Source organism: Sorex fumeus, unplaced genomic scaffold (genome assembly GCF_029834395.1).
Source record: "Sorex fumeus unplaced genomic scaffold, SorFum_2.1 ptg000044l, whole genome shotgun sequence".
NCBI lineage: Eukaryota > Metazoa > Chordata > Mammalia > Eulipotyphla > Soricidae > Sorex > Sorex fumeus.
This window is the reverse complement of record NW_026606101.1, coordinates 70,515,752-70,543,737: the sequence shown is the minus strand read 5'-3', so window position 1 is coordinate 70,543,737 and position 27,986 is coordinate 70,515,752. Positions and strand designations below refer to the sequence as shown.

At 54.5% G+C, this 27,986-nt stretch overlaps 1 protein-coding gene across 1 annotated transcript; it reads right to left on the bottom strand.

Moving 5' to 3' along the window:
* Positions 1 to 165: 165 nt before the first annotated feature.
* GRK7 (G protein-coupled receptor kinase 7) lies at positions 166 to 27,986 on the bottom strand. The gene is made up of 4 exons (XM_056122054.1): positions 27,393 to 27,986; positions 24,716 to 25,153; positions 4,193 to 4,467; positions 166 to 487 (listed from the first exon to the last, which is right to left on the bottom strand). The coding sequence occupies exons 1-4, from the start codon at positions 27,984 to 27,986 to the stop codon at positions 166 to 168; spliced, it is 1,629 nt and encodes a 542-aa protein (XP_055978029.1).

Genomic DNA, 27,986 nt, shown 5'->3' with positions numbered 1-27,986 from the left:
CGCGGAAGGGCCTGGGGGGGCGCGGGAGGGAGCACCTAGAGGAGCGCACACCCGGGAGCACCTAGAGGAGCGCACTCCCGGGAGCACCTAGAGGAGCGCACTCCCGGGAGCACCTAGAGGAGCGCACACCCGGGAGCACCTAGAGGAGCGCACACCCGGGAGCACCTAGAGGAGCGCACACACGGCGGACCTGGCGCTGGCCGCGGGCCGGCTGGCGTCGTTGAGCTCCTCGAACAGGCCCGTCTCCAGCATCTCCTCCTGCCACGCCGTGGGCACCGCCCCGGTGGCGAATCTCTCGAAGAAGTCTCTGTCTCTGTCGTCGAATTCGACCCCGCGGACCTCCGAGAAGTCCTCGATGTCGTCGACGTCCTTGGCGTAGACCACGGAGGGGTCGGGCGCGAACGGCGGCTCCACCAGGCCGGCCTCCAGGCGCGGGAAGTTGATGGCTTGGAAGAAGGGGTGTTTCCGGGGGTCATCACACTTGCCCCTGCGGGAAGGAGGGCGGCTGAGGCGGGCACCAGCCCCACGCGGGACACGCGCTAGGAGCAACGCCCGTGCCCTCTCCCAGGGATGCTCCAGTTTGGGTTTCTGGTCGCAGGTCACAGTGCTCAGGGGTACTCCTGGCTCTGTGCTCAGGGACCACGCCAAGCGGGGTTGGAGCTATCACACGTGCCAAGAACTGACCCAGAGTCAGCCGCATGCAAGGCAAGAGCCCCACTCACTGTACTGCCTCTCCTTGCCCCACCTTTGGCTTTGGTGAATTTTTGGGGGGCCTCAGGTTTCGGACCCCACAGTCAGGGCTCCCCAGAGCATTCTAACAGTGCTCGCCAGGGCTGCAGGGGGGACCAGGAGGTGCCGGGGGTTGGCCTCACACAAGGCCTTAACTCGTTGGCATCCTGCTGCCTAGTGTATTTTGCTTTCTTTCTTTGGGGGGAGGCCATACCCGGCAGTGCTCAGGGCTTACTCCTAGCTCTGTGCTCAGGAAGCGCTTGGAAGTGCTCAGGGGACCATACGGGGTGGGGGATGGATCCTGGGTCAGTCACCGGCAAGGCAAGCGTCCTCCCGCTGTACTATTGCCCAGCTCCACAGGGACTCTCGGGGTTTTGTTTTGGGAGCCACACCCAAACCAAAGCCAGGAGCAGTACTCACGGCTCTGTGCTCTGGGGACCATGTGGTAGGGGACTGAACCTCAGCCTCCCACAAAGGCTGTGCCAGCCTCTGAGCCATCAATTCCTCCCTGAAGGTCGGTTTCCTCCCTCCCTCCCTTCCTTTCCCTTTCTCTCTTTCTTCTTTTGTGTTCTGGGCCACACCTGTGGCTCAGGGCTTACTCCTGGCTCTGTGCTCATGGGTCACTCCTAGTGGGGCTTGGGGGACCATTTGAGATGCCACAGATCGAGCCTGGTGATCAGCTGTGTGTAAGGCAAGCGCCCTCCCTGCCATCCTAACTCTCGGGTACCAGATGGGCTTTGGGTGAGTAGCCACTGGAGGCGAGACACTCCTGGCCACCACTGAGCCAGTGTGTGTGTGTGTGTGTGTGTGTATGTGTGTGTGTGTGTGTGTGTGTGTGTGTGTGTTGGGGGCGGGGGGGGGGGGTGTTAGACCGCCCAGAACAGTGGGTCCTGGCCTGAAACCAGGGCTGATGAGTCTCTCCCGGTTACTTGCTCTTACTCAGAGGCATTGGCTGATCAGAACCAAACCTGAAAAGGTGCCAAGACTCCACCTTTGGTGTTACCAGCAACCGCCAAAGCCGACCCCTGGGAGCCCCAGGAGATGCTCGGAGAGAGTGTTTGGCTTCTTGGAAAATGAACACTTGAAGGATCTCATCTCCATGGTGGGCAAAGTGGGAGAAGGAATTTTCCTTTATTTCGAACGCTGACTGAGGCAGGGCTGCAGAGACACTTGCCTTGCACGCAGCCGACTCTGATGCCCGGGACCCCAGAGCCCCCAGGCCTGCCAAGGAGCGGTCCCTGAGCACAGCAGGTGTGGCCCCCAACACCAAGTGCTTATCAGTTCTCCAAAGACAGGGCTGTGGCGTCTGCCGGGGAACAGCGTGGAGGCGTTCCCGGGACTTTGCGGGGCGCACTCCCCAGAAACCTTATCTCATTGGAATGAATGAAAACAATAACAAAAACCGAGGGTCGGAATGAAAGCGTTGGCTGGTTCTCTCTCTCATCCCACAGCTGGTTTTTATATGCCTCTGCTCAGACTGTTTCTCTAGAGCATAAACAGCTTTATTCAAAACAGTCACAGGAACAGGCGCTTCGTAGAGGGTCCTGATCCTCGGGCAGTGTCAGGTGAGGGTCTCGTGTTCCAAGGGGCCTTTTCCTGGAGGGGTTGTCGAGACTGCGTTTTCCAGACCCCACAGGACTTTCTACGATCTTGCGAGGTACACCACACCCCACACCTGGATGGCTGCATCAGACACACGCTCTCTGGAGGTCATACATGAGGCCGGGGTGCTGCCCAGGGCTGCATACTTCAGCTGTGGGGCTCACAACCACGGTGCTCTCTGGGCACCCCCTTTGTGTGTGGAAAGGGCCACATCTGGTCCCATAGCCAGGGATCAGCTTGAGCAGGGAAGCAGGAAGAGGCCCTGAGCACTGCTGGGTGTGGCCCCAACCCAGAAATTTTAAAACAATTTTTTTTCATTTAAAAAATGAAATGATGGGGCTGGAGCGATAGTACAGCAGATAGGGCGTTTGCCTTGCATGCGGCCTACCCGGGTTCGAATCCCAGCATCCCATATGGTCCCCTGAGCACCGCCAGGAGTAATTCCTGAGTGCAGAATCAGGAGTAAACCCTGAGCATCGCCGGGAGTGACCCAAAAAGGGGAAAAAATTAAAATAAAATAAAAAAATAAAAAATGAAATGATTTGGGGCCGGAGTGATAGTTCAGTGGGGAGGTCGTTTGCCTTGCAAATGGCCGAGCAGAGTTCAATCCCCGGCATCCCGAGCACCACCAGGAGTAATTCCTGAGTGCATGAGCCAGGAGTAACTCCTGAGCATCACCGGATATGACCCAAAAAGAAAAAAAAAACTGAAAAAAAAATTAAAGGGGCTGGAGTGATAGTACAGTGTACAGTGAGTAGGGCGTTTGCCTTGCATGCGGCCGACCCAGGTTCAACCCCCAGCATCCCATATGGTCCCCCAGCACTGCCAGGAGTGATTCCTGAGTGCAGAGCCAGGAGGAACCCCTGAGCATCACTGCGTGTGATTCAAAAAGCCAAAGGAAAAAAATGATCTGGGCCTAAATGATTGTACAGCAGGTAGGATGCTTGTCTTGCATGCAGCTACCTGGGTTTGATGCCCAGCACTCCACCAGGAATAATTCCTGAGCGCAGAGCCAGGAGTAACCCTCGAGCACAGGTGGATGTGATCCAAAAGAAAAAACAAAATTTAGGCCAGAGGGATAGTGGGTAGGGTGTTTGCCTTGCACACAGCCCACCCTGGTTTGATCCCTGTCATTCCAGAGGGTCCCCTGAGGCCACCACAAGTGATCCCTGAGTGCAGAGCTAGGAGTAACCCCTGAGCAGTGCTGGGTGTGGAGCCAAAACAAAAAGCACACACACACACACACACACACACACACACACACACACACACATATGTATCTCGCCCGCACGGCAAAGCCTGGCAAGCTACCTGTGACATATTCAATATGCCTATCACAGTAACAACAACAAGTCTCAGGGCCGGAGCGATAGCACAGTGGTAGGGCGTTTGCCTTGCACGCAGCCAACATAGCCGACCCGAGTTCGATTCCTCCGCCCCTCTCGGAGAGCCCGGCAAGCTACTGAGAGTATCTCGCCCGCACGGCAGAGCCTGGCAAGCTCCCCGTGACGTACTCGATATGCCAGACACAGTAACAATAAAGTCTCCAATGGAGACGTTACTGGGCCCGCTCGAGCAAATCGATGATCAACGGGAGGACAGTGACAGTGATATATATCTATATCTATAGATATATATATATATACACAGATATATACGTAGATATAGCCACAGATATGAGATTGTACTGTATTCCTTGGTGTCTAAAAGCATGGGAAATAGTAACCCATGTAACAGACAATCAATAAGAAGGATAGTTGTGACCTCCACTTAATTCCAGCTCCGTCCCTAATCCAAGATACCCTCCAGGTGGCCCTGGACAGTGCTGAGCCTGGTGGCTGTGCCATCTGAGGTCACTTACCTACTGCCCAAGCGTTGCTCTGGTTTCTTGGCCAGGAGGAGACGGCAGATGGCTTTGGTGTCCTCGGTGAAGTTCTCGTGCTGGAAGCTGGCCTCGTCCCTCAGGGTCCTCTGCTTCAAGTCCTCTTTCGTCACCTTCTCCTTGTAGTCTTTGAACGGCGTCCGCCCGGCCACCATCTCGTAAATGCTGCAGCCCAGCGCAAACCAGTCCACGGGGTAGGAGTAACTCGCCTTCTCCATGAGGATTTCAGGGGCCATATAGCCATGGGTCCCAGCCTGCAACACCCGGACCAGAAAGAAAACAGCACACTAGTGAGCACATCCAAGGTGCTGCAGAATCCTTGCCAGGGATGACCAGACTCCTCCGTCCCTGGGAGGGGACTGTCACCCTGCTAGGGGGACACTGCCTATCACTGGGTCCAGTACCTGATTTCCCTGCAGCCTGGAGGACAGATGGGTCATGTGATCCATTCTGACCAATGAGATCGAGGATTTGGCTGGTCTATAAAATGAACGTACCTTGGGGCTGAAGTGATAGCACAGCGGGTAGGGCGTTTGCCTTGTACGGACCCGACCCGGGTTCAATTCCCAGCATCCCATATGGTCCCCTGAGCATGGCCAGGAGTAATTCCTGAGTGCATGAACCAGGAATAACCCCTGTGCATCTCTGGGTGTGACCCAAAAAGCAAAAATAAATAAATAAATAAATAAATAAAAATAATAAAATGAATTTGCTCGAGTGGGCCCAGTAACGTCTCCATTGGAGACTTTGTTGTTACTGTGTTTGGCATATCGAATACTCTCGGTAGCTTGCCGGGCTCTCTGAGAGGGGCGGAGGAATCGAACTCGGGCAATAAAATGAATGTACCCCATACATCGCTATTATTTATAATGGGAAAGGGAGGTATTTGATTGCCCTGGAAGTGGAAAAAAAATCACCTTTCTTAGTCTCACCACTTCATCTCTAAGGTGGGAAGTTCAAGTCTCTAAGATCCTGTTAGCTCTGCCTCTGTTTCTTATTAAAAATAATTAAAGCACAGTTGACATAAGGGCCAGGAAGATTGCCCCATTGTTAGTAACCTGCCTCATGAGCTGGGGGAGAAGGCAGCTGGAATGGAGAAGGGATCACTAAGTCAGTGATGGTTGGAGGAATCATTCGGGATGGGAGATGTGTGCTGAAAGTCGATAAAGGACCAAATGCCTCTCAGTATCCGTACTGCAGACCATAATGCCCCAAAGTAGAAAGAGAGTATGGGGGAAATTGTCTGCCATGGAGGCAGGGGGAGGGCTGGGAGGGAGGGGGGATACTGGGGACATTGGTGGTGGAGAATGTGCACTGGTGGAGGGATGGGGGTTTGATCACTGTATGATCAAAACGCAAACATGAAAGCTTTGTAACTATCTCACGGTGATTCAATAAAAAGTAATAATAATAATAATAATTAAATCTTAGGCTGGAGATGGAGTCAAAGGGCTGGAACTCGGCTCTGCACAAGGACCCCCCTGGTTGAGACTTCTGCTCTGCATGGTGTCCTGAGCACCAGTGAGTGACCCCCAAACTCTGCCTGCAGTGGCCCCCAGTACTTCTGGCATGGCCCCCAAACCAATCAAAAACTTAAATGCATGGCTTTGCTACAGTGGAGCAGTTAGCTACTAAAACGGAATGTTCTGATATTGGTCTGTGATGTCTCTCGCCCTGCTTGCCGTGCCTGCCATGCTGTCACTCTTACACGGGTCTGCCTGTCAGACTCTGCACGAAAAAAATCCACACCGCGTCTCCTAGAACATGAGAAATTGTGGGGACCCTGGTGATGATACAAGAAAAATAGCCACTGGGTGAAAAACCAAGAGAATCTGGGGTCAGAGTGATAGATAGCACAGCAGGGAGGGTATTTACTTTGCACATACATGGCCAACCTGGGTTCTATCCCTGGCATCCCATATGGTCCCCCAAGCATCGCCAGGAATAATTAATTCCTGAGTGCAGAGCCAGGCATAACCCCTGAGCATTGCCGGGTGTGACCGCAAAAGCCAAAAAGAAGAATAAAAACCAAGTGAATCTGTCACACATATGTATTGAATTTTGGGAAATGCACTCAGAGTTGATCTGCTTTACCTTTGTAGACCAACAGATCTGCTTTACCTTTGTAGATCAGCAGATCCCAGAGGTTCTTTCTGGCTTCGTGCTCTGCAGTGACCTGGGGCAGTGCTCAGGAGACCATATGTGGTGCCCTCGATAGAACTGGGGTCGGTCACAGGCAAAGCAAGTAAGTGTCTTAGCCCCTGCACACTATGGCTTGGACCTCTCCATCATTCCAAAGTGTCCTGTTAAGCATGTTAAGCTTGAACATCAACATTAAGTACATTCACATTGTACTGCAACCAATCTAAGAGCTCTGGGCTTTTTTGTTCTGGCCACACCGGGCAGTGCTGAGGGCTTAGTCCTGGCTCTGCACTCAGGGATCCGTGCTGGAGGTCTCGGAGGACCACAGACAGCGCCCAGGATGAAACCCCTGAGCTGCAGGCAAAGAGAGCGCTCTCCCCACCCTCCTATCGCTCAGGGCCCACTCTTGGTATTTTGCAGAACTGAAACTCCACACTGGCCACACAGCCCCGTGCCCCTAATCCCAGCCCTGGGAACCCTCATTCTGCATCTGACGCTGTAAAGCTGACTGCATGGCTAGTGACAGCTGAGAAATTAGGCATTCGCCTCCTCGTAACTGCTCTCGTGTGTGTGTGTATGTGTGTGTGTGTGTGTGTGTGTGTGTGTGTATCTGTGTGTGTGGGGGGGGTAGGGGTAACTTAGTACTCAGTGTAGGCAGTGCTGCTTAGGGGCTACTCCACAGGGGACCCCATGGAGCCAGGAATCAAATCCAGGCTCTCTGGCCTGCAAAGCCTGTGCTTAGCGGCTGAGCTGAGACTCTGGTCCCTGTGTTGTCCTTTGGTTTCACCCTTTCTATGATCCAGATGTGTAACGACTCTGTGTGTCTGCCAGCCTGTGGTTTCATACATTCATTTGACAACGTTTAATGAATAGCTACAATATCCTTTGTAATGATAGCTTATTTTGCATAATTACATATTTTGTTTTGTTTTTTTTACAAAAACAAGGCTGCTCTTGGTTAAAATATAGTGTATAACTTCTTGAGCAATGAAAAACACAAACAAATGATACCCTAAAATGTTAGTTTCTCCTTCCCCTTCCCTTCCCTTCTCCCTCCTCTCCTCTCCTCTCCTCTCCTCTCCTCTCCTCTCCTCTCCTCTCCTCTCCTCTCCTCTCCTCTCTCTCCTCTCCTTTCTTCTTTTCTCCCTCTCTCTCTTCCCCACCTCCACTGCTCTCATTTTTTGTTGTTGTTTTTTCATTTTTGGCCACACCTGACAGTGCTCAGGGTTTTCCCCTGCACTCCGGGACCCCTCCTGGTGGCTTGAGTGGGGTGCCAGGGATTGAGCCTGGGTTGGTTACATGCAAGGCGAGCACCTCCCCCACTATACTATGGCTCTGGCCCTCAGTGAGTTTTTATAACTACATAGAAGTGATGGTCAAAGCAGAGTCAGAGGCCGGGTCAGGGGTACATGCTTTGCCTGCTCAAGACTGTGGAATGCCACCCATCAGCACCTCTGGGTACAGCCTTGGAGGCCTCTGAGCATGGCTGGAGTGACCCTGGCAGCCCCCAGTGCAACTGGACCCATGCAATACTGCCCTGCCCAGCCCTGGCCTTGAGCACTCCGGCCCCATTGGCGGAGTCTCACCAGAAGTGGTTTCCAGGCCTTCTGAGCACTGCCTGCCCCCACCCGAAGATAATAAAAATTACTGGCAAAGATGCGTGGAATAGATTTGCTGTATAAACTGACCTGGACATTTAGGGAGGTATGGCAGAGAACAGAAAATGATCCCCGACATCCCATATGGTCCCCCGAGCCCCGCCAGGAGTGCTTCCTGAGCACTGAGTCAGGAGGAACCCCCGAGCACTGCCAGGTGTGGCTCCCAAACAAACAAACAACACAGAAAATATCTTGGGCTGGAGTGATAGTACAGCAGAAAGGCGCCTGCCTTGCCCGTGGACAAGCTGGACGCGATCCCCGGCATCCTGGTCCCCCGAGCCCGCCAGGAGTGATCCCTGAGCACAGAGCCAGGAGGAAGCCCTGAGCAAATAAAAATTAAAATAAAATTTTTTAAAAAATAAATTTCTGGAGGTCTTCGGCTGCCAGGGCTCTGCTCAGGGCGGGGAGGGAAACTCAACCCGCCCCCCTCCAAGGGGCCCTGGCGAGGACAGCCAGGCGTGGGGGCAGGAGACTCTGCGCGGTTCTCTTCTGGGAGCTGGGTTTTCTAGTCTCTGGGTCTTGGCCGTTGATAGGATTACACGGCTTGGGGGTTCAGTTGGCGGGTGTGTGACCCCTACCTACTGGAAGATGGAGGATCTGGGTGAGGATGCTCAGCCCCGATCCGAGCAGGCTTGGAGATCTCAGCCCCGGGACCCGCATGCCTTTGTTCCTCTGCCGGTACCTTCATGCGTGTGGAGAGTGGTCTCAGCATGGTGGTGGCTGCAAAGGGACATCTTATTATCTTATAAGATGCACCCAGACATCTTATTATCTCATTCTTACTTTGGACATCCTGGCAGGCTACCAAATGTAACCTGCCCACACGGCAGAGTCCGGCAAACTCCCCGTGGTGTACCCAGTATGCCAAATACCAGTAACAATGATGGGTCTCATTCTCCTAACCCTGAAGGAGCCTTGAATATGGCACTTTTTAAAATCTCAGGCCTGCGCATATGCTGCCCGAGCCCATGTGCTGCTTGTGCCCACATGGCCGAGCACATGTGGTGCCCGAGCACATGTGTCGCCCGCATCTCCCCTCTTGAGATGTGTACTTTCATGCTTTCCTCTCTCTCTCTCTCTCTCTCTCTCTCTCTCTCTCTCTCTGCCCCTTCGCACCTAAAAATCCTCCAAATAAAATCTATTTATTTCAAAAATAAATAAATAAATAAAATCTCAGAGCTACGGCAAAGGAGACCTTACTGGTGCCTGCTCGAGGCAATCGACGAACAACAGGATGATCATGATGGTGAAAAATAAATTTGTATAAAAAAAACACAAAGAAGGGGCTGGAGTGATAGCACAGCGGGTAGGGCGTTTGCCTTGCACATGACCGACCCGGGTTCGATTCCCAGCATTCTATATGGTTCCTCGAGCACCACCAGGAAGAATTCCTGAGTGCATGAGCCAGGAGTAACCCCTGTGCAATGTTGGGTTAGGGTTAGCGAACGAAACAAAAAACAAAAACAAAAAAAAAACACAAAGAAATGGTCTGCGTCTGGGTTGGGGACACAGGACAGGAGTGAAGGCACGTGGCTGATCTGTGGCCGTGACCACAATCACAGCACCACAAATGGCTCCCCATGAAGCTAGGGGTGGTCCCTGAGTGCCCCCCAGGATAGACCCCCCAGAAAAAGAAAATAATCTGTCTCAACCGCTCCTGTTCTTCAACCAGGTTTTTATTTTATGCAACTACTTACTTGATCGTTAACTTTGACATGTGGGGGTCGGTTTGGGGGCCACACACAGTGGTGTCCAGAGGGCTACTCCTGGCCCTGTGCTCAGGGGGCCCGGCATGGTGCGGGCCTTGACCCAGGGCCAGCAGGACGCAGGTCAAGCACCTTAACCCTGGACTGGCTCTTAGCCCTCTGTGTGTATTTTTCCCAGGTTCACACTGTATGTAAGGCGTTATACATTTCCTGAGAAACTTTTGCCTGGATTAAAACAATGAGAAAACGTAAACCATCCAAGCACTAATGAGGAATAATGGGTCTTTGCAAGAAAGTTCTGGAAGCGACTCGGGCCTGGCAGGCTGGCCCTGAGTCAGCCGGGGGACTGCGGTTTTCCCAGACGCTGGTCTGTAATTTGGGCGAGCCTGTTCCGGTTTGCCCGGGACAGTGCTGGGTGACGGTGGCTGTCCTGCCATTTTGTCCAGTTTGACTGGCCCAGGAGAAAGGGCCCCGAGGCTGCTTCAGGCCCAGGCAATAGTTTTCATTGTTTTTGTGAAACAGGCTCCGACCGCGGCGCCTTTCTCGGGATCTGCCCGAGAGAGGCGACCAAGGGGCTGGACTTGTCCACTCTCCACCCCACCTGCACTGTGCTGGCCCTGCGGGGGTCTGGGCACTCTGGAAGCCAGTTATCTGCTCTTGGAGAGAGGGGGTGAAGGAAGGGTCAGTGGAAGTTGTGCATGGGGCATGGGGGGACCCTCCTTTTCTTGCTGGTTTTGGGGTCACGCCTGGCAGTGCTCAGGGGTCACTTCTGGCAGGAGTGCTGGGGCTTGAACTGGGATCAGCTGCGTGCAAGGTAATTGCCTTTCCCACCGTTTCCACTCTCGAATTTGGTGTTTCTGGAATGTGAGGTTTGTGGGAGATGGTGTGGGAGGGGTGGGGCGGGGGAGATGCAGATGAGGCAGGGAAACCAGGCGAGAACGAACGCCCTGTCTCCTAGAAGGCAGAAGGCAAAGGCCTCTCTCTCTCTCTCTCTCTCCCCCCTCCCTCTCTCTGCCTTCTTGACCCTGGGGTGGCTTTGGTGTAAGTTTAATTGGAGACTGTCCAAGGTGGAGGTTCAGAGGCTGGGGGGGGATGTACTTAGCTGGAAATAGGAGCGCGGGAGGATGAATGGGTGGAAAGGACAAGCTAGATGACGCCGGTGTACCAAAAAACTACTGATGGGGCTTGGAGCAACTGGACAGCAGGGAGGGGGGTTGCTTTCAATCCCCAGCATCCCATAGGGTTCCCCGAGCACCGCCAGGAGTGATTGTTGAGTGCAGAGCCAGGAGTAACCCCTGAGTGTGACCCAAAAAGCAAAAACAAACAAACAACAACAACAACAAAACACCCAAAAACCTAATGATCAAAACTGAAATGGTGCCCTGCCAGTAAAGGAAAGTTGTCCTCAGTCAAGCTACATCGGGAATTTACTCTTTTCCTTTTTTTTCTTTTTCTTTTTTGCTGCACGTGGGACGTGTCAGGGCATCAAAGCCAGGTCAGCATCACAGCTGCTATACTGTCTCTCTGGCCCCAACGCTGTAGCACTGCACTGTCCTTCCATTGTTCATCGATTTGCTCGAGCGAGCACCAGTAACGTCTCACAACAAATTGTGAGACTTGTTGTTACTGTATTTGGTATATCGAATATGCCCCATGGGGAGTTTGCCAGGCCCTGCCATGCAGGTGGGATACTCTTGGTAGCTTGCCAGGCTCTCCGAGATGGACAGAGGAATCGAACCAGGGTCAGCCACGTGCAAGGCAAACACCCTACCTGCTGTGCTATCGCTCCAGCCCAATCTAGGTCTATACATACTCAAACTCATAATAATTTTATGCCCTGGGGTGGGGGGGGCACAGCCAGTATGGGGATTCCCCTCTGCCTGCTGGGTCACATACAGTAGAGCTTGGGGTACCCTGCAGGATTGCAAAGTATGCACCCCAGTTCTTCAAAACACCTCCCCTGGCCCCGGTCGGTAAAATCAGAGTTGTAAGGCCCCAACGCTATGATGCTTAAATGAAATCTCACTAAAGCTGCTTGAGGGCCTACACAGACGGTCCAGAAGGTAGGAGGCACTTGCCTGGCACACAGCCAGTGTGGGCTTTGATCCCTGGCACCACACAGGGTCTCCCAGGATCTGCCAGGAGTGTGTCCAGAGTAAGCCCTCTGCACAGCTAGAGGACCCAAAACCATAAGCAAACACAAGTCAAGTGAAAAGAGAGTTTCATTATGAAAACTTTTAGACACGCGCATGCAATAATGAAGCCCGTATGCTCAAGGCTTGGCTACAGCGATCACCATCACAAGGTTAGTGGATTTTTTTTTTCTGTTGCTGCTTCTGTTTTTTGTCTTTGGGCAACCATTGCTGATGCTCTGCGGAAGTCCAGCAATCTCCCCCTGGCAGTGCCCCGGGTATCATATGGGTAAAAGATCAATGCAGACTTCCAGCACCCAAAGCAGGAGCACAGGCCAGGGAACTGTCTCCAACCCAGCACTTGCTGCATCCTGCAATACCCCACCCTGCTACCCCTGCCCCAAGTTATCCTAGGCTGTATCACGTCTGTAAATTATTTGTTTTGTTTCTGGGTTTGGGGACCACACCCTATAGTGCTACAAGATCAAGATGACTGCCCTCCGACATCTTGATGGATCCATCACATCCTCCAGAACGGCAATGGAGAAGATTATCCATGACTTCTACTCAATCTCTTCGATAGCCACGTCCACCTGCCCACATACCAAATTCCGCAGAATGGATATGTTGTTCCCAACATTCTCCCTTCCGAAATCCGACACGCCATTTCATCAGTAAAGAAGCAAACAGCACCTGGCCCAGACAAGGTCAGACCCGAACACCTGAAGTAACCTGCCATCAGTACTCATCAATACACTGGCTCCGCTCTTCACACGCTACCTTTTTGAATGCAAGGTTCCGATCAAATGGAAAACCAGCAGGTCTATACTACTGTACAAGAAGGGAAACATCCACGACATTGGCAACTATCGCCAGATCTGCTTGTTGTCTGTCGTCTACAAGCTATTCACACGAGTCATCCTGAATAGGATTGGCAGAACACTAGATGAAGGACAACCATGCGAGCAAGCTGGGTTCTGCAAAGGATTCAGCACCATCAACCATATCTACACGATAACCAAGCTTATTGAGGTTTCTCGGGAGTTCAAGATGCTGCTCTGTCTAATGTTCATTGATTTAAAGAAGGCCTTTGATTCTGTTGAGACGGAAGCGGTCATTGAAGCCCTAGCCAATCAGGGTGTTCAAACTCACTACATCAGGATCCTCCGTGAGCTGTGTTACGGATTCACTACCAGGATCTCACCATTCTACAAGGAAGTGATCATCCATGTCAAGAGAGGGGTTCGGCAGGGTGATACCATTTCACCAAAACTCTTCAGTGCCACCCTCGAGAACGTCATGCGACGACTGGAATGGGAAGGAATGGGAGTGAAGATAGATGGTCGGCAGCTACACCACCTCCGCTTCGCTGATGACATCATTCTCGTAACACCAAACATTAGCCAAGTGGCACAAATGCTGGCCGACTTCAACCGTGAGTGTGGAAAGGTTGGACTACAGCTGAATCTCATGAAGACAATGTTTATGAGAAAAGGTCTCGTTCCTGATGTTCCATTCACTCTCAATGGAATGAACATCTCCGAATGCAACAGTTATGTGTACCTAGGTCGAGAAGTCAACATGACGAATCACCTGGCAACTGAGTTGCGCAGGAGGAAGAGAGCAGCTTGGAACGCCTTCAAGAACGTCGAAGAAATAGCTAAGAGGATGAAGAACCTCCGGCTCCGGGCACATCTCTTCAATTCCACTGTTCTTCCTGCATTAACATATGCCTCAGAGACCTGGGCCCTATGCAAACAGGATGAGAACGCTATTCGGGTCTCCCAAAGAGGAATTGAAAGAGCTATGCTTGGAGTATCAAGCTTCACAAATGGGAGAAAGAATCCGGAGTTCTGACCTCCGTCAATGGTCAAGAATCAGGAATGCTGTCTTGTTTGCCAAGGAGTCGAAGATCAGATGGGTTGGACACGTAATGCGATTTGGAGACGACTGCCAGACTAGAGCCATTACCAACTGGATTCCACGGGACGTCAAAAGATTGCGTGGCCGTCCACCTACGAGATGGTCAGACTTCTTCGTCAAGACCCTGAACGATCAGTTTGAGGTGCTTCATGTTCCTAGATTGAGCAGACACCATTGGGCTACACTAGCATGCAACAGGGACGAATGGAGACATTACTGGCGCCCGCTCGAGAAAATCAATGAGTCAAATGATCAAGTGACCCTATAGTGCTCAGGGCAGGCGTAGTCCTGGCTCTGCAAAGCTCAGGGAACCACCTGAGGTGCTGGTTAAATCCAAGCCAGCTGCATGCAAAGCAAATGCTTTACCCACTGTACCCACTGGACTATTTCTCTGACCTACTTGTAAATATTTCACATGAATTTCTTTTTTCAAAAAATAACAAGTGACTGAAAACTCCAGGCTCAATGGAACCAAGAATGGGTGACCTCCCCCCATCTTTCCCTATTTCTGGCAACTTGGCAGTCACCCCCACAAGTTGCCCCTGGCACCATATTATCTCATTAATGGCCATGATCCAGAGACTCAACAATAAATCTCTTGGAAGAGAGCACAGAATAATACTCCGTAGCCATGCTGCCGGACCCTACACGAGGTTGCTTCATTCGGGGCACCCCAGAGGGGGGTGGATGAGGCCCCTCCCAGCCCCAAGAGACCCAGCCCCAGCAGCCAAAAACCTCCTGAACTCAACTGCCACCACACTCAAGGCACTCTCCACATACCCAGAGAAGCCTCCTCCATGAGTGAATCTATTCCTGGACAGCTCATACTCTGCACCACCAGTATAAAGAGTGGCGCACCACATTCGATGAGGTTTAAAGTAGAAGGCAACCAATCTTAGGGGGAAATATACTTATTCTGTAGCACTGTCCGCCCATTGTTCATCGATTCGCTCTAGTGGACTCCAGTAACGTCTCCATTGTAAGACTGTTACTGTTTTTGGCATATCAAATACTCCACGGGGAGGGAGCTTGCCAGGTTCTGCCGTGTGGACAGGATACTCTCGGTAGTTCTCTGAGAGGAATGAATGGAGGAATCAAACCCGGGTCGGCCGTGTGCAAGGCAAACACCCTACCTGCTGTGCTATCGCTCCAGTCTATATTCGTACAGGTATAGACATAAGCCCACAAGTCTCAACCTTTAACAACATTTTACTAATCTCTTCCAGAAGGGTTTAATGGCTCTTGGGTGAAATACAACAATCCTCACACGCTTTCCTCTAAGAAACTTTTTTTTGTCTCATTTTTAGTGGATTATTTATAACAAGCAATACAAAATAAATTATTTCGGTTCTCTTTGGGACAGGGGTGGGGTTCAGGATGGAAATATCCGAAATATGGTGGTGGGAAGGTGTCATGGTGGTGGGATTGGTGTTTGAACATTAAATGCAGCCAAATATAAAAAAATAAAATAAACAAGTAAATAAATAATAAATAAATAAACAAGTCTTTATTATTTATGTTTGCTCTTTGGGCCACGCCTGACAGTGCTCAGGGCTCGATCCTTGCTCTCCACTCAGGGGTCACTCCTGGTGGGATCCAGGGACCCTCTGGGGCTCCGGGAATCGAACCTGGGTTGACCCTGTCCAAGGCAAGTGCCCTCCCCACTCTACTATGACTCCAGCCCCGAGTGTCTGTATCTTTGATTCTCAAATGTCAGAGTTCTTCTGTGAATGTTCGTTGTCTTCTAAAATCTGTCCTTGTTTCAGATCCACAATATTCTTTCAAGATGCTTAATTTTAGGTTTAAAAAATGTTCTCGGGGCCAGTGCAACAGTGGGGAGGGCACTCACTGCCTTGCCTAGCCGACCGGGGTTGGATCCCCACACCCCAGTGGTCCTCCCAAGTTCTCCAGGAGTGACCCCAGAGTGCAAAGCCAGGAGGAAACCCTGAGCACCACCGAGTGTGGCCACAGAACTAAAACCAAGAAGAAAGTCCTTCTCTTCTGCCTCCTGCCCTGTTCCTGTTCTCTCCAGTGTCCTTTTTTTTTTTTTCCAAAGGACAAATGATGTCCATTTGTGGACATTTAGGAAACCAAAATGCTGCCTAGAAGCAATCGGACTTTGCTGTGGAGGTGGCAGGGGTCCCGCCAAGTCCTCCCCCTGGGCACCTCCCCAGAGACCCCACCCCCGACCCCGACCCCGGCTGCCTGCTCCCCTGTGTATTGGGGGCCGAGGCAGGGAGAGCTGAGGTCCCTCTGGGAAGCGTTTCCATCCAAACTCCCCGTGGCACCAGAGTGGGCTGGTCCAGCTTCTCTCAACTTTATTCCCTCTGCCGGTGTGGGCGAGACTTGAAGTACCCTGAGGACACTCAGCATCAGGCAGGGTGACCACCGGGTCCAGAAGAGACCGCCACACTGGGAAGCTTCACACAGTGACATTTCTTTTTTTTTCTTTCTTTTTTGCTTTTTGGGTCACACCCGGCGATGCACAGGGGTTCCTCCTGACTCTGCACTCAGGAATTACTCCTGGCGGTGCTTGGGGGACCATTTGGGATGCTGGGAACCGAACCCGGTTTGGAACCGAACCCGGTTTGGCAGCGTGCAAGGCAAACACCGTCCCCGCTGTACTATCACCCTGGCCCCACAGTGACATTTCTTTAGACTCTATGAGCAACATCCTTCCAGGCAATGAACTTGAGAGGCAACGTGAGGATTGACAGCTCGATTCAGACATCGAACTGACAGCCAGGGCAATAATACAGCGGGGAAGGCGCTGGCCTCTCACACAGCTGACCCGGCACCCCATATGGTCCCCCAAGCCCTGCCAAAAAGGATCCTTGAGCACGGAGCCAGGAGTAAACCCTGGCACCGACGGGTGTGGCCCAAAAATCAAAATCAAAGGAAAAAAATAATAACGATAAAAAAAAAATCTTGAGTTAGAATCCTAGAGAAGCCTCAGCTTTCTGTGAAAGGAGCCGGAAGAAAGTGGGCACATACCTTGTCTTACATGTTTCTTTTTTTTAAATTTCTTTTTTTTTTTTTTTTTTTTTTTTTTTTTTTTTTGCTTCTTGGGTCACGCCTGGTGACGCACAGGGCCTACTCCTGGCTCTGCACTCAGGAATCACTCCTGGCGGTGCTGGGGGTACCATATGGGATGCTGGGAATTGAACCCAGGTTGGCTGCATGCAAGGCAAACGCCCTGCTGCTGTACTATGACTCTAGCCCCCTACGTGGTTCTCAGCTGGGGTGCTGTAATGGTGGGGGGAGGCACACTCGCCTCGGTGTGATGGGGATACTTTGTGTTTGCCTAATGAGGGCAGATTGGGGCAGAGAAGGCAGAGGACGAAGGATTAAAAACAATTTGTTTGTGTTTGGGTCACACCTGGCCATAGTCAGGGCTTACTCCTGGCTCTACGACACTCAGGAATGACTCCTGGCAATGCTCGGGGGGCCCTGTGGGATGCTGAGGATCGAACTAGGGTCGACCATATGCAAGGCAAGTGCCCTCCTGCTGTGCTATTGCTCTGGCCCCTAAAAGTGTATTTTTTACTTTTTTGAGGTTGGGGCCACATTCTGCAGTGTGAGAGACTACTCCCGCCTGGCTCTGTGCTCAGGAGTAACCTCTGGCAGGGCTCAGGGACCGGGAAGATGCTGAGAATAGAAGCAAGGTCAGCGCATGCAAGGTAAGTGCCTGTCCGGCCGAGCCCTCTCCCCTGACCACAAGTCTCTTCCTCTGCTGAGGGCCAGAGGGGCCGCCGGAGGTGGGCCCCAACCCCAGGACACCCCCTGAGACCCCCTAGCCCTCCCGATCAGGAGAGAAAGGGAAGTGGAAGCTGGATCCTGTTCTCAGCGCTGACCTCCTGGCAGAACCGGTCAAGACTGGCATTTTGCCAGGCACCACCTCCTTGAGGAGGCATGTCACAGAGGAGGGTACACTCAGAGGCACCCAAATTCCATCTCAGCCTCCAGCTGAAAAAATGCGTGGCCGCTGCCTAGTGCCAGTGGCCTTGTGTGTGGGAGGCCTGCCTGGAGGAGGAGGCATCCAGCCCCTTGGCAACCCTGGTCTCCACCCACCTCCTCCAGCTCAGGCTGTCACTGCAGGTGGCCTTAGCCCAGGCATCAGCACTGCTGACCCTGCGGTCACCAGGATGGGGACTCCATTAGGACGGAGCAAGAGGGGCTGGAGCAATAGCATAGCGGGAGGACGTTTGCCTTGCAGGTGGCCGGCCCAGGTTCAATTCCCAGCATCCCAGATGGTTCCCTGAGCACCGCCAGGAGTCATTCCTGAGTGCAGAGCCAGGAGTAACCCCTGTGCATCGCTGGGTGTGACCCAAAAAGCAAAAAAGAAAAAGAGCAAGATTTTGTGCCCTGTTGTTTTTGTTGATTTTTGTTAATTTGGAGGGGGGGTGTTTTGGGGCCACACCTGGTGGTGTTCAGGGTTCACTCCTGGTGGGGCTCGGCCTTCACGCCTTAACTCTCTCAGCCCTGTCTTCATTTCTGTTTTGCTTTGAGCACCTTTCAGCGTGCGCTGAGAGCTGATCCCTTGGGCTAAATCCTCCATCACCAGCCAGCTCAGACCTCAGAGAGTGCCCCCCCCACCCCGTCCCCACCCCGGGGCAGGAAGGCACATGGCCGCCCATCCATCAGACTCCTGTAGGACACTCTGCAGAAAGGGGACCTCCCTTAGGTGGGCAGGGTTGGAGCCTGGGGGTCCCGGAGGACACCCCTCATTGCCCTTGCTCCTGCATGTGGCCCTCAGGGTGCCCTTTGCTGCTGTAACCTCACCCCCCACCCACACACACCAAGGGACCCTGGGAGCTGAGGGGCAAAGCCTAGGATGATGTCCCCATGTGGCTGCGGATGTGGGCAGGCTGGGCTGGGCAGTGAGGGGCACAGGGAGGGCTGAGACAACACTGTCCACAGAGAGACAGAGAGACAGAGACAGACACAAAGAGACAGAGACACAGAGAGAGAGACAGAGACAGAGAGAGACAGGGACATGAGAGAGACAGAGAGAGACAGAGACACACAGAGAGACAGAGACACACAGAGACAGAGAGACAGGGACATGAGAGAGACAGAGAGAGAGACAGAGACACACAGAGAGACAGAGACATACAGAGACAGAGAGACAGGAACATGAGAGAGACAGAGAGACAGAGACGCATAGAGACAGAGACAAAGAGAGACAGAGAAGGAGCGGGAGAGAAACCCAGAGACAGAGACACAGAGAGAGATGGAGACAGCGAGCCTGGTGTCTGCACACCCGCTCTCCCAAGTGGAGGCTAGCACATTCTGCAAAGCAGCTATCCCGACCCCCGTGCTGGAAGCTCCGCCCTGTGGGCCAGCGGGCTGGGGTGGGCCTGGGCTGGGAGGAGGGTCTCGGCGCTGTGCAAACAGCCTGCGGCCAGTGCATCTGTTGTTTGCCACAGCCTGGAGAACTGCTGGGAACACGCTGGGCTGCCCGTTCGTTCCTCCCAGCTGCGCCTCTGCGCCTTTAAGCGCTGGCCTGGGACACCCCCTCGCCTCCCCACCCCCGCCCCGCCCTGCCTGGCTCTGCCAGCCACTTGGGGGGGACGCTTCTGGCAGGAGGGGAGGCGAGGGTTTCCAGCCCAGTGCGCCCCCCACCTCCCCCACCCCGTCCTTTGCTGCTCACCTTCCTGCCTTTTGCTCAGCCTCTCTGAGCTTCCCAACTCTCTTCGTGCTTGTATTTTGGGGGCCCAGACCTTGTAGTGCTCAGAGGTTACTTGGCCTTGGTGCTTGGGGACCCCTAAGGTGATGGGGATCCCCCGAGGCACCAGCATACAAAGCCTGTGCTCTAGCCCTGAGCCTCCCAACGGTCAGCCTCAAAGGCCTGGGGGGAAGATGAAGACAAGCAGAGACCCCCCTTCCCGCACCCTCCCCCCAATCCTGGCAACCGAAGTCCCCAGACCCGTCTATTCAAGGCAGCGTAGCCAGGCCAGAGTAAAAAAAAAAAAAAGCAGTTCCAGAGACTGCAGCTGGCAGCGGGGACAGTGGAGGTGAGTCTGCAGGTGCCCTTCCTCATTTCAGCCAAGGGGGTCCTTGTCTGAGGCCGCCCTCCCCTGAATCCACCCAGAGCTGGCCTGGCTGGCTGGTCCCTCCACGGAAACACCACGGGCTGCCCAGAGGGCTCGCTCTGCACGCGAGCATGTCATGGACCCCAGGACCTCTGGGTAGAGTCAAAACAGATCCAAGCCTGCGTTGGCGCGTGCCCTGCCACGGCCAACCCAGTTCAATCCCAAGCACTGCCAGGAGTAAGCCCTGAGCCACCAGCGGGCCTGGCCCCCCAACAAACCCAAAGATCAGGGCTGGAGTGATAGTACAGCGGGGAGGACGTTTGCCTTGCATGCAGTTGACCCGAATTCAATCACGGCATCCCATATGGCCCCCCCAGCACTGCCAGGAGTAATTCCTGAGTGCAGAGCCAGGCGGAAGCCCTGAACAGCACCGGGTGTGACCCAAAAAGCAAAGAAAAACAACAACAACAAAAACAAACCCAAAGATCAAAGCCAGTGTGAGTTTGTCCGTAGCTGTGTCCTGGCGCTATTCCGGCGAACGAGGCCCGAGACCCTTGGTTGCGGGGCCCAGGCCCTTCCCGTCGAACCACATGGCTGTTATTCCTCGAGCGCCGGCCAGAGGTGCCCCAACCCTTCCCCAGCTTCTCCCACCCTTGTCTGCTCCCCTCCCATCTGAAGAGGCGCTGGTGCTCCCCCAGCGGTGGCTGACCAGAAGGCTGAGCTGGGGAGCTGGGAGTGGGTGATTCTGGGCCTCCCTGTGCCCAGGACCAGGGGGCAGTCGGCCTGGCATCCCTGCGCGGCCATCACAGAAAGCTCAGGCCCTGGACTCAGGACTGAAGTGACCAGACAGCTGTGAAACTCGCGGGCCCTGTGGCCAGAGAGGGGGGACAGGAGGGGAGGCACTCACCGTGCATGCGGCAGCCTCAGCCAGGGCTCTAATTCGAATCCCCGGCACCACATAGGGTCCGCTGAGCACTGCCAGGGGTCAGCCCTGAGCCAGGAGTAGCCCCTGAGCCCACAAAATATGGCCCAGGGCCCTACTGAGAGTAAAAAAGGAAATAAATAAAACCTAAATTAAACTAAGTAAGTAAAGTCCAGCCTGTTGCCCCTGGGTTAAATCCTTTCCAATGTTTCTTTTGGGCGGGTGGCCCAGCAATTTGGGGTGGGGGGGGTGGATCTAACTGGGGCCTCAAGCAAGCAACCTGTGTGGAGGGCTGGGTCAGACAGCAGAGACGGCGGAAGTGTGACACCAAACCTCCAACTCACCAGTGTTCACTAAGCCCCCAAACACCGAGTGCCCGAAGGAGGGGCCAGGCCCGAAAGACCCATTTCCCCCTGATGTCTGAACATGTGGCCCCCATGCTCTTCTGGCGGGGAGCCCCGGAACTGAGTGTGGGGCCATGCTGGTTCTCAAACGCACCCACTCGGGAACTGGTTCTCTGCTGGAGACCCCAGGCCGGCCCCGCAGGCAACTCCACACTCACCCCAGTTCCAGAGCTCCAGACTGGCTGGGGTCTCGACTCCACCCTGGGGAGTGGGCATCTCCTGTGACACAGCCTGACACCTTCCTGGTGGGACCCCCTAAATCTAAACAGCCTGAGTCCAGTTCGGGGACACACACACACACACACACACACACACACACAGAGCCATCTGTGCTTCCCCTGGGGTCCAACTGTGCCACACCCGTGCCTCCCACCCCATCTCTCTCTTCTGTGCTCTCCTGCTTCTGTCCCCACCTTGAAAGACCTCCCCAGTGGGTCAGACCCAGCTGGGTCACCTTTGAAGCATTCAAGGTTCACCAATTAGGAACCTCAATGACATCTTAAAAGCCCTTGCGGTCCTCACAGATCATCTCATCCGGGACTGGGGCTGGTCAAAGCCGCAGGCTCTGCCCTCGCCCCAGGGCAGAAGACACCCAGGGCGGGTCAGAGGCTCAGCGCTCTCTGCAGGGACAATGTCTTTAGCGCCCTCCGCTTCCCAGCCCCGGGATGAGCAGGATGAGCGTGAGTCTAATTAACACTTAGGATCTAGCGGTAATGCCAACGTGGGCGAGAAAGCTGAGTCACAGCTCCGGGATATGGCTCGAGGGGTAGAACACAGGCTCTGTCTGTGCAAGCCCTCACGGGCAGGAGTTGTGAAGAAAAGGGGCTGGAGGGACAGACGGCACAGCGGACAGAGCATTTCCCTGGCGGGCGACAGACCCAGGTTCAATCCCCAACATTCCCGAACACCACCAGGAGTGACCCCCGAGTACAGAGCCAGGAGTAACCCCTGAGCACAGCTGGGGGTGGCCAAAAACACAAAACAAAACAAAAACGGAGGTTCAAAGAGTTTAAGGAGAGTATGTTTATACGTGGGAGCCCCAGGTTGATTCCTGAGCACTGCCTGGTGTGGCCCAAATACCCAAACCAAAAAAACCTTCCAGCGGTTGGCTTGTAGGGCCATAGCTAAGGGGCAGAACACTTGCCCTGCTTATGGAAGGCGCGGGGTTCAACTCCCAGCACCACCAAAAACAAAGGCGCCATTTCAACATTTCGGAAGCTCATTTTGTAAGGCGCAGCTGCTGTGAAAAGCGGTTGCTCCTCTGGAGCTGGGCCAAGTACACAGAAAACCTTCTGGAAAGAATTCACCACCCCACATGCCATCGGGACCATTTATAATCCCTGGGAGTAGGTAAAAATATCGACATGGACAGGAGTTTAGATCCCGTTTTAGTTTGGGGTTTGAGACCACATCTGGAAGTCTGCTCCAGCTTGGTGCTGGTGTGTGTGGGGGGGGTGTCTGTGTAGAGCTGGGATTGAACCCCGGCATCCTGCCTGGACCGAAGGCCTCAGCCTCTGAGCTATGGTCCTGGCCTGGGTTTCTAAATCTAATTCTGGCCCCGATTTCTATTACATGAACTTGGTTAATAAAGAAACCACAGTCTGAAAGACTTGACTTCAATGATTTTTATTAGTACTATTTTTTGGGGGGAGCATACCCAGCAGTGCTCGGGGCTTACTCCCAGCTCCGTACCCATGGATCACTCCAGCAGGGCCTGGAGGACCACATAGGGTTCCAGGGATTGAATCTGGGTCAGCTGCATACAAGGTAAGAGTCCAACTCACTGTATCATCTACCACCTTTGTCAGTTTGTTTTAGTTTTAGGGTCACTACTGGCTGTGCTTAGGGCTAAATCTGGCTCAGTGCTGGCTCCTTGTCTCCAATTCTTTTTTTTTTTTTAAATTAACAATTTTTTTTTTTTTTTTTTTTGCTTTTGAGTCATACTGGGCGATGCACAGGGGTTACTCCTGGCTCTGCACTCAGGAATTACTCCTGGCAGTGCTCGGGGGACCATATGGGATGCTGGGAATTGAACCCAGGTTGGATGTGTGCAAGGCAAACGCCCTCCCCGCTGTGCTGTCACTCCAGTCCCTTGTCTCCAATTCTGAAGGAAGTTTTATGCAGGATGAAATTGCGACCATCTAGCATAACTTAACCCCAGTGGATTCAGATGCAAATTGGTAACAGAATCGAGCTCAACCTCAGCTTCATGCGTTGTAGAGCATGTGTGTGGGACCTGGGTTTGATCCCTGACTCTGCAGGCACACACACACACACACACACACACACACACACACACTCCCCAGCCACATTCCCACATGGAGACACTAGCACGTTCCTGTTCTCACAGCTGACTAGCTTTGCACCAAGTGGGCTGAAAATATTACTGTTGGGACAGGTGTCATGAGGAAGTCACTTTGGACACTTAGGTTTTTTCCTTTTGGGGGTGGGGAGGTTCCCAAGCAGTGCTCAGGGGCACCAGAGCTAGACCTGTGGTGCAGGGACTGAGCCCAGGGCTGGCGGGCGCATCCTACTGCCCCTCGCCTCCTGCGGGCCCTCTTGGCATGCTCTTGCACCTCTTTGGGCGCCTCAGGAACAAATGGGTGAGAACTGGATTTGGGTTTGGAGGTTGAGGCCACACCCAGGCTCTATGCTCAGGAGTGCCCCCTGGTGGTGCGTAGGGGCCATTTGTGCGGTCACCTGGATCTGACCAGGGCAAGAGCCTTAAAATTCCAGTCTCTCCCATCCCCGAGAACTGTGATGGGAAAATAAAAACTCTTTGTTGCGTTGTTGTGTGGGCCAAAGGCTGTGTTCAGGCTCTCCTCCTGGCTCTGTGCTCAGGGATCACAGCTAGCAGGGCTAGGGGACCCTCTGGGGTGCCGGGGAATCAAAGCTGGGTCAGCTGCTCACAAAGCTAGCAGTCCTGACTCTCTGGCCCCTGGAGAACAAAAACTCTCGCCCCTGGAGAACAAAAACTCTCACGTGACCGTTTAAGACCCTGACCTGGTCTTCCTGGGCCATCTTCGCACTTCGAATAAGTGAGACACACCAACACACCAGTGTTACAACAGGTAACAGTGTTACAGGTAAGTGTTACAACACTTACCATTCGCTTGTAAACCAGAGAGTTCTGGACAAGTCCCTCCAAACCGAACTCCGTTGCCCTCTGTCCTCTTCTCCATATCTTCACTCAAGGTGTTCCCTGTACCCAGGGTGGCCGCCCCAGCCCCCTCTGTCTGGCAGCGATGGAGAAGCTCCACTGTGCTAAGTGGCAGCCCCCCCCCCCGCCCCCGACACCCCTCCCCCCCATCCACGAAAGGTTCCCTCCTGAGTACTTTCTACTATGTGGCCCAGGGGAGGGAGGGGCTTCTGGGCCAGATGTGCCCAGGACTGAGACTGGGGCCTCCCAGGAGCCCGGGCTAATCCTCTTACATCTTCCTGCTGAAGGCAAACCCCTATCTTAAGCGTTTTAGATTTAGGAAAAGAACATTAGTGGAATTACTGCACGAGGCTGCCTTCGCTGGGAGTGGGGGTGGGTGGGGGGCAGGCCTCCCCTCTGCCAGCCGAGCGCCCCACTCACCCTCTGTGTGATGGCCTTGCCCTCGGGGACCTGCACGGCCAGCCCCAGGTCGGACAGCCTGCAGTTGCCGGCATCGTCCAGGAGGACGTTCTCGGGCTTCAGGTCCCGGTAGACAATGCTCTGGGCGTGCAGGTGCAGCAGGCCGCAGGCCATCTGCGCCGAATAGAAGACCACGCGGCTCAGCGGCAGGCCCCGCGTGCCCACGTGGTAGATGTGGAACTTGAGGTCCCCGCCGTTCATCAGGCTCATGACCAGGCAGAGGTGGGACTTGGTCTGGAAGGCGTAGGCCAGGGACACGATGAAGGGGCTGCGGACGCGCTCCAGGATCTCCTTCTCCGACAGCGCCATCTTCTCCCCATTCTTCTTCTTCAGTCGCTTCTTGTCCAGCTTCTTACAGGCATACATCTTGCCCGAGTCCCTCACCTGCACGGCGCAGACCTGGAGGGACGGAGGTGAGGCGGGATGGAGGCGAGCGCGTTGGTGAATTCCGGGGTGGGCAGAGAGACCCTTCCTGCTGGGGAAGTCCACATGCCCTCCTGAACACGTGTTTCTCTCCGCTCTCGGACCCTTAGAGTGCTCTAAATTCCTTGCTTTCTTTTTTATTTTGGATTTTTGGGTCACACCTGGTGATACTCAGGGGTTACTCCTGGCTCTGCACTCAGGGGACCATATGAGATGCCGGGGATCGAACCCAGGTTGGCTGCGTGCAAGGCAAACGCCCTCTCCACTGTGGTATCACCCCGGCCCTTCTAAATTCCTTTCAATAAAAACTACTTTGCTTGACCCAAAAGTATATTAAAAAAATTGTCTTTTTTTTCTTTTTGGGTCACACCCGGCGATGCACAGGGGTTACTCCTGTGTCTTTACTCAGGAATCACTCCTGGTGGTGCTCAGGGGACCATATGGGATGCTGGGAATCGAACCTGGTTTGGCCACATGCAAGGCAAATGGCCTACCCACGGTGCTATTGCTCCACCCCCCCCACAATTTTTTTTTTTAAAGAGAACTTGATTTTTCTTTTCTTTTTTTTTTTTTTTTGCATTGGGGGTCACATCGAGTGGTGCTCAGGGCTCTCTCTTGGCTCTGTGCTCCAGGATCACTGCTGGCAGAGTTTGGGGGGATTCTATGCAGTGCTAGGGATAGATCCCGCTCAGCTGTGTTCAAGGCAAGCGTGCTACCCGCTGGACCCAGAAGGCCTGGCAGCAGAGGTCCGGGACTACTACCCAGTCTGGTGCTCGGGGATCCCTCCCGGCAAATGCTGGGCTGCAGGACGATCAGAAGGTGCTGGTGACAGACTCCAGGCCTCCACGTGCCAAGCCTGCGCTCAGCCAGGAAGGAGAAATCAGTGTGTGGCCGATGGGAACAGGAAATGCTTCCTCCCCAGCCCGGCATATCCCGAGAGAAACAAAAACATGTATGGACTCGCCGGCGGGCGCAGGAAGGAGTCCGACAGCACCACTCACAGCGGGCACAGAAGGGGAGGGCTCAGGCAAAGGCAGAGCCGCCCTGGAGGGGGGCGAGAAGGCAGGGAAAGGGGCCCTGCTGTGCCAGGCAGGAGGAACCACAGGGTCGCAGGACGTGTGGCTTCTTCTGGCCTTTTTTTTCTTTTTCTTTTTGGGCCACACCTGGCGATGCTCAGGGGTTACTCCTGGCTCATGCACTCGGGAATGACTCCTGGCGTTGCTCGGGGGACCCTATGGGATGCTGGGAATCGAACCCGGGTTGGCCGCGTGCAAGGCAAATGCCCTCCCTGCTGTGCTATCACTCCAGCCCCTCTTCTGGACTTTTCGTTTGCTTTTTGGCCCACACCTGGTGGGGCTCAGGGCTTCCTCCTGGCTCTGGGCCCCGGGGTCACTCCTGGCGGGGCTCGGGGTGCTGCCAAGGACCAAACCCGGGGCAGTCATGTGCAAGGGAAGTGCCTTCCCCGTGGCACTGTCCCTCCGGCCTTGTGACTGCACTTTTATGGAACGTCCGAATAAGGCAAATGCAGAGATCAGAAGCAGATACAAGCTCGCGGGCAGGCGGCTGGGAGCAGGGACGGGTGATGTTAACTCCGGGGGGGATGGAATGTCCTGGCACCAGGGGTGCCGGTCCCTGGACGTGGGGAAAACTCCGAGTCATGATGAATACAGTCTTGCAGGCTATGTGATCCCCCTCAGCCCAGCATTTGTCAGATTTTGTGGTGTGGAGGGGTTGGGGGGGTGGCTCCCGCTTCTGTGCTGGGGGTGGGGGGAGGGCGACCACGTGGTTCCCTGATAGAAGCTGGGCCTCCTGACGGCACAAAACAGGCCTCAGCCTGCACTCAGAGCACTTTCGTCGGAGGCCGGAGAGTCAGGGGGCAGTGGGTGAACCCAGACGCCTGTCTGCTGAGCTCCCTGCAACACTCCCCCCCCCCACCGGGGGTCACCTCTCAGACCACGATGAGGGGGGAAGGCCCCTCCCCCAGAGCCCTGGGCACCTCAGCTGTGTTCCAGGCGGACCCCTGCGCCTCCCCCGTTTGAGCCTGCCCTTCTCCAGCGGGGGGATTCCCATGCTGGGCCTGGAATTCTCCACGCTTGGCACAGACCCGAGTTCTCAACAAGCTCCCCTGAGACGCAGGGGGTGGGGGAGAAAGCCGAACCCAAGAGCATTTTGATGCTTTGCCACTGGGCCCTGGGGCCCGGCGGGAACCACTTACCTCCCCAAACCCGCCCTTGCCCAGCACCCGGAACTCGGTGAAGTACTTGTCGGACACGGGCTGCCGCTCGAAGGCCTTCCACTGCAGGAACTTGTCGTAGAAGGGGCTGCCCAGGAACTCCTGGAAGGGCCGGTCCTGCAGGAAGGCCACGGCCTCCGCTTTGGCCAGGGCCACCAGGGCGTCCTGCTCGTCGGGGCCGGCGGCTTGGCACCTGTCGGCCAGCGCGGGGCTGAGGAAGGGGTGCGGGCTGGCCGCGCCGGTGGCCAGCAGCGCCTGCCCGGCGCGCGCGCGGCCCGGGGCCTCCTCGGCCAGCTCCCAGGCCTGCACGTCCTCCAGGAAGGCGGCGGCCGGGCCGTAGGCGGGCACGGTGGCCAGGAAGGCCCCGAAGAGGCGGCGGCCGATGGGCTGCAGCTCGCACAGGCTGTGGAAGTCGCGGGGCAGCGCCCGGCGCAGCGGCTCGCAGCTGGGCAGCGCGGGCAGGGCCAGGCTGCGGCGGCGCCGCTGCAGCTCGCGGCTGTCCGCGTCCCTGCTCTTGCGCGCCTGCAGGTAGGCTGTGTTGGCGATGAGATTGTCCAGGCCCCCCATGTCCACCAT